This window comes from Etheostoma spectabile, chromosome 17 (assembly GCF_008692095.1).
Source record: "Etheostoma spectabile isolate EspeVRDwgs_2016 chromosome 17, UIUC_Espe_1.0, whole genome shotgun sequence".
NCBI lineage: Eukaryota > Metazoa > Chordata > Actinopteri > Perciformes > Percidae > Etheostoma > Etheostoma spectabile.
The window spans coordinates 10707033-10712693 of NC_045749.1; the positions used below are offsets into that span (position 1 = coordinate 10707033).

The 5661-nt window shown below is 37.7% G+C and overlaps 1 protein-coding gene across 1 annotated transcript in view; it reads left to right on the forward strand.

Annotated features, from left to right (window-relative positions):
- Nucleotides 1-5117, forward strand: part of plek (pleckstrin) — a 6685-nt gene extending 1568 nt beyond the window's left edge. Inside the window, exons 2-9 of the mRNA XM_032541817.1 lie at nucleotides 907-1062; nucleotides 1372-1553; nucleotides 2189-2280; nucleotides 2372-2556; nucleotides 2874-2978; nucleotides 3299-3382; nucleotides 3502-3571; nucleotides 3710-5117. Coding sequence (XP_032397708.1) covers nucleotides 907-1062; nucleotides 1372-1553; nucleotides 2189-2280; nucleotides 2372-2556; nucleotides 2874-2978; nucleotides 3299-3382; nucleotides 3502-3571; nucleotides 3710-3849 — 1014 coding nt within the window. The 3' untranslated portion in view covers nucleotides 3850-5117. The remainder of the gene's footprint in view (nucleotides 1-906; nucleotides 1063-1371; nucleotides 1554-2188; nucleotides 2281-2371; nucleotides 2557-2873; nucleotides 2979-3298; nucleotides 3383-3501; nucleotides 3572-3709) is intronic.
- Nucleotides 5118-5661: the final 544 nt, after the last annotated feature.

Consider the following 5661-nt stretch of genomic DNA (forward strand, 5'->3'; position numbering starts at 1 on the left):
TATATATATATATATACACAGTGTACAAAATACAGCACAGTGTGGAAGATGTAGTATTCTGCTTCATACAGTGTAGGACAGGAATGAAAAGATTAGAGGATCACAACTATTCTGAAGGAAAAGTCTGCATTTGTTCATTGTTTCTTTCGTTGTATTTATCATCTGCTTAAATTTGAGCAGCTCAGCCACAGTTCTACACAAAGCTTTCTTGTGATGTTTGAAGGCATGTATTTCACAGCAGATATATTTTTGGAACAATTCTTTTTTCTTACTTTTAAACATTATAATTTCTCAAAAGCATGCCTTGCTGAAAAAAGTCGAATTAGTAAAACAACTTATTTTGGGAGCAGAGGATACTGCAAGCTCAACATGGCACAAGAGTTTGTGAATTGGAACATAAACACAAACCCAAAGTTTTCAAGTTTGCAGATGACAGCCATTAATTTCCCAGTACTTACCAGAACAACTATAGATTGATTTCTGCATTATAATGTCATTGGTCCTTGATCAGATAAGTATACCTGTCTGCTTTCATTTCTTTTAGCTAAATCTTTCACTTTATGCTATGTATGTGTACGTATGTGAAATGTAACGCAAAGCAATATCAACATTTACGGAAGGATATACCGGTCAAACTAAAAATAATTAGGCATTTTTCATGTTACATAATCTGAACAAAAAGTTAACTCTCCCGAGGATATAAAACTAACAGACTTGAGTACTTTTAGTGATTGTAAAAAAACAAACCATTATTTGGACTTATACCTATTATTATTATACCTAACATCCACGTTTAGTTTGTGTACAACGTACTTTCTGTAACATCTAGATAAGACTACATCCTTGACACGATACTTACACTTTTGCTCAAGGCTGCCTGTTGTCAACTGTCTTTTTGATCCTCAGGGTACATTGCTAAACTCCTGGAAGGCAGTGTGGGTAGTGCTGTCAGAAGATGGGCTGGAATTCTATAAAAAGAAAACCGACCACTCTCCAAAAGGAATGATCCCACTAAAGGGCGCCACGCTCATGAGTCCTTGTCAGGATTTTGGCAAGAGGACGGTAGGAAAAAGACAAGTACAGCTGTTAAAAAATCAGAACTAGCATTGAAGGATTAGATATATATAAATGGAGTGTGTAGGATGAGTAACACAGTTAAAGACTACAATTAAAGTTTAAGATTTTAAATACTCAATTTGAAGATTTGATTCATTTGAGACAGCTAATATGTATATATATGAAAATATGCATATACATATATATATATATATATATATACTGTATATATGTTTATTTTTTGTTATCCTGATATCTGAAGCAAAAGAGAAAAATATATAAAATATAACAGCATGAGTCTATTGCTTCCTTTAGATGGTTTTCAAGATTACCACAGACAAGAAGCAAGATCACTTCTTCCAAGCCTCACACATGGAGGAGAGAGAGTGTTGGGTCAAGGACATCAAGAGAGCCATTACCTGCCTCGAGGGGGGGAAAAAATTTGCCAGGAAGTCCACAAGACGCTCTATTCGCCTGCCTGACACTGTCAACCTGACGTATGTTCTGTAAAATCTTCTTGGTGGTGAAAACAATCAATTTAAAAGACCATTACATTGATACATGTCATTCATACTATCATTAACTGTCTCACTTTCCATTCTCACACTACACAAGTATAGTGTACAGTGAGAGCGGTTGCAGATCACTGAAAAATGTTCATGGGCCTAATTTTTGAAACAATGGGTTCTTGATTTAAGATGGAGGCAGACACTTTTCAGGCCTGGAAGTTGCCACTTGGTGCACATACAGTGAATGTGTCAGTCCTGAACTTGGCTTTTATTGTTCCTTTACCTGTGACTGCACAATATAAAAGAAATTAGGTAAAGATGCTTCTTTGCCTTGGACAGTTGTTAACGTTGCTATTATAGGTAGTGAACTAGTTCCTAAAAGAATTTGTGGTACTGATTTTGCAAACACTAGATACAGACACAAACTTCATTCATGTACATTCTAGTAGTAGAGCCCTATGCAAACTGGTTCAGCATGTTGAGAAAATGTGATGCTTGACAGGACTTTTGGACTATTAGCCATTGGACAATCACTGTTCGGGAGGCAGGGGATTAATCAACTCCTTTTGCTACGTGATAGCATGATAGAACATGTTGACAATGTCTACATTGTGTTTTCTCAGAGAACTGTACACACTAATGAAAGACCAAGATGATGGAGTGAAAGAGTTAAAACTGGAGCAGGATAATCGAGTCTTCAACCACTGCTTCACCGGTACTGTTGTCTTTGTTTTTATTTATCTTACAGGTGTGGAAGAAGTTTTTTTTAACTTTCTAATGTTTTTTTTGCTCTTATTTTTGTGCAGGTGGGACAGTGGTAGACTGGCTGATTTCAAAGCAGAAAGCGAGAAATAGGCCTGAAGCTCTAATGTTAGCAACAGGGCTCCTGAATGAGGGTTTTCTCCAGCCTGCGAGTGACTTGTCCAAAGAAGGAGCAGAAAGTGGAGAGCAAACAGCCTTCTTAGATCAGACAATTGCTCTTTATTACTTTGTAAGTTTGAAAAGTTACTATTAAACATGTAACATTAATAAGGTTGGGGGTGTGGCTGGGTTGGATCAGTGGGTAGATCAGGCGCACATACACTGAGAGGTTTAGGCCTCGATGCAGAGGTCCAGGGTTTGAATCAGACCTTTGACAATTTCCTGCATGTCTTCCCTTCTCTCTCTGCCCTTTTCTCACCTGCCTACCCTTTCGAATGAAGGCGGAAAAGCTCAAAAAGAATAATCTAAAAGAAAATTAATGAGGTTGGGGGTGATAAAACGTGATTCATGTGTATGATGTGTGTGTTTGGCTCTGCTCTGTTGCAGGCAGACAGTGGGTTCTTCTGTGAAGGCTACTCCAGTGATGAAGATACGCTTCTGAAGGAAGAATTCAGAGGAAACATCATAAAACAGGGCTGTTTACTTAAACAGGTGAATCAGAAAGCAGGAAAAAAGTGTTTTTGTTCCACTGCATGCATTTCCAGTGATAAGTTACGCTGTGTTGATATCTTGATAAGAAGCCAGCTGTTCTCCAGCCACCAAACATAACACTTTTTAAATGAGCTCTCGCTTTCAGTCATGCATAAAAATACTCTGCAGTCGAAAGTGAGAGCAGTTTTTGTTTCCACAATTAGGCAAATCCTAAGTTACATTCACAGAAAGGGGAAGTCTACTTCCCATTTGCTTGCCAAGTTTCTCTGGTAACAAAGTTCAACAAATCAGATAAAGCCTGTTGTGTTATTTTATCACAGGGACATAAGAGAAAAAACTGGAAAGTGCGAAAGTTCATGCTGAGAGATGACCCTGCTTATATGCATTATTATGATCCTACAAAGGTAAATATACTGACTTGTACAAGATGTAGTAAGAAAGAATAAAGAATACAAGTTTATTTTACTCACATATTCTTTCTTTCTCCTACTTTGTGCTTTCTTTTGTGTCTTGTTTGTGCCAGGGTGATGACCCGCTGGGCTCGATCCATCTCCGTGGGTCTGTGATTACAGCTGTGGAGTATGTGCCTGATGGTGAGTGGGACTGTCACAGGATACAAATGTCCTGTTGCTTCCTCACTGTTTCCAGGAAATATAGTTGCTTTTCTGTCAGTGGTCTTTCATCAACTCATCACTTTTAAACTGCTTTCTCTCATCTTCTCCTGGTCTCAGCCAAAAAATATGACATTGACGGCAACCTCTTTGAGATCATCACTTCAGATGAAACTCACTACTTCCTCCAAGCTGCTACTGCAGAAGAACGAAAGGAGTGGATCAAAGCAATACAGGCAGTGTCCAAAAGTGGAAAATAACAGGAGCATTGGGACAGCCATATGTTGATCTTAATATCTTTTTTGCAATTTAATTAATTACATGTAAGAGTGTGTCAGCAAAGTATAGCTGAATTGTTTTGTAGTGTCATTCTAGAGTAACTGGCAAGTTGAACTCCTTCATACACTTTCAAACTAATTTTTTGATGTTTTTTGTGCAGATTGTAACTAGAGAAACTCTTAAAAAATACATGCTTTTTGGTCTAAACGTCAAACCCAAATAAAAAGAGATGTAGCTCCCATATGCTTTGGACCTCTGGAATGTCTGATATCATTGGAAAGCTAACACTCAAAATTGTCTGTAACAAGTGTCAGTGTGATTTTAGGCCTTACTGACACAGAGTTACAGAGGTTAGAATGGAGGTTATCTATTTCCGTCCAAGTCAAGCATCTGTAAAATTATTTTCATACACTGCTGTAAACCCATCTGATTACAGACAACATAATACCATAGTTGCATGTCCCAGCTTACTACCAAAAAAAACCCAAGAAGCCAAAAGACTCAAAATTGGATGTTATATGAGTTTATTTTTACAGATATTTCTGTGCGTTTTTCTTATTTCCTTTTGAAAAGTGCAAAGAAAAAAGCCAAAAAAGTGACAAATACAAAACTTCGTAAATATAAAAACACACCCACATCAATCACACACTGTACTTGAAATAACTATATGCATTCATACATAGAAATGAGTAATTATAAATTGTTCAGGATGTGAAATGCAAAGAATAAGGCCCTATTTTTGCTTTAACACAGCTATAGCCATCACAGGGTCAACATTTCATTGTCTAGTATGGTGTCTATGGATTTGTCTTCTTATGGCTAAACAGGTAGGAGGGTCTTGTAACATCTGGTTTGAACTGGTCCTCGTAAATGTTGATCTCCCGCATGTGGGTCAAACATCGCGTCAGCGATTGGATTGACAGTGTGATGATGACGCTTTAAATTTAAAAGGCAATAGGACAGGAAAGAGTGATTACAAGGAAATAGTGTGTGTTTACATGGTTTAGGCTTACTATTCTGCCCAATGTGTTTTTTTCAGATCCCTTTTTTGTTCACTTCTCAAAAGTTTGAGATTGTTTGAGCTATTTTATAAGCACACTAAGTTCCTGTGTGTGAACTAAGTCTGAATCATGTTCCGCCTTCACACTTCAACATCGCTTTGTGGTTTACAGGTCTGCTCCATCTGCGAGAGAATTCATCAGTGGCAAACATGACACGCTTAAGCTGCAGTAGGCTATTACTATGTTTAAAAAAAACTGTTAGCTCTAGCTGTTTCAAATAAGAACAGTTAAATTGAAGATATCTAAAGGAAAATGTCGAAGTTTTTGCAACTTGGGCCCTTTGCCCATCAATTCTGTCAGTAGTTATAAGACTATACTTACTAAAACATTTGCTGAGATCTGAGAATGTGCACAGTAAGTCAGACAGGGCAAGAAATGTCACATCAATCTCAAAGTCATGTTTTTCTTTTTTTCACATTCAGTATAAGTGAAAATAATGCCAAATGGTTTTGGGGTGGCAGTAGCTCAGTCCGTAGGGAGTTGGGTTGGGAACCGGAGGGCAACATTGGATTTTTTTCTGTGACCCTACCCAAAGGCAAAAATCTGCACTTGCTTGCTCAGACAGCAGTTTTAATTTCTCTCTGCCCAGCCAAGGTGTAACATGTAACATTGTGAGTCTGAGGGCTGAAGCAGCTATCCATGCTTCAAAGACAATAAATAATTAGTTATATGAACTACCACTACTGTTTGATTGATGGGAACTATAATGATTGCATTGATGTTGATATCTGT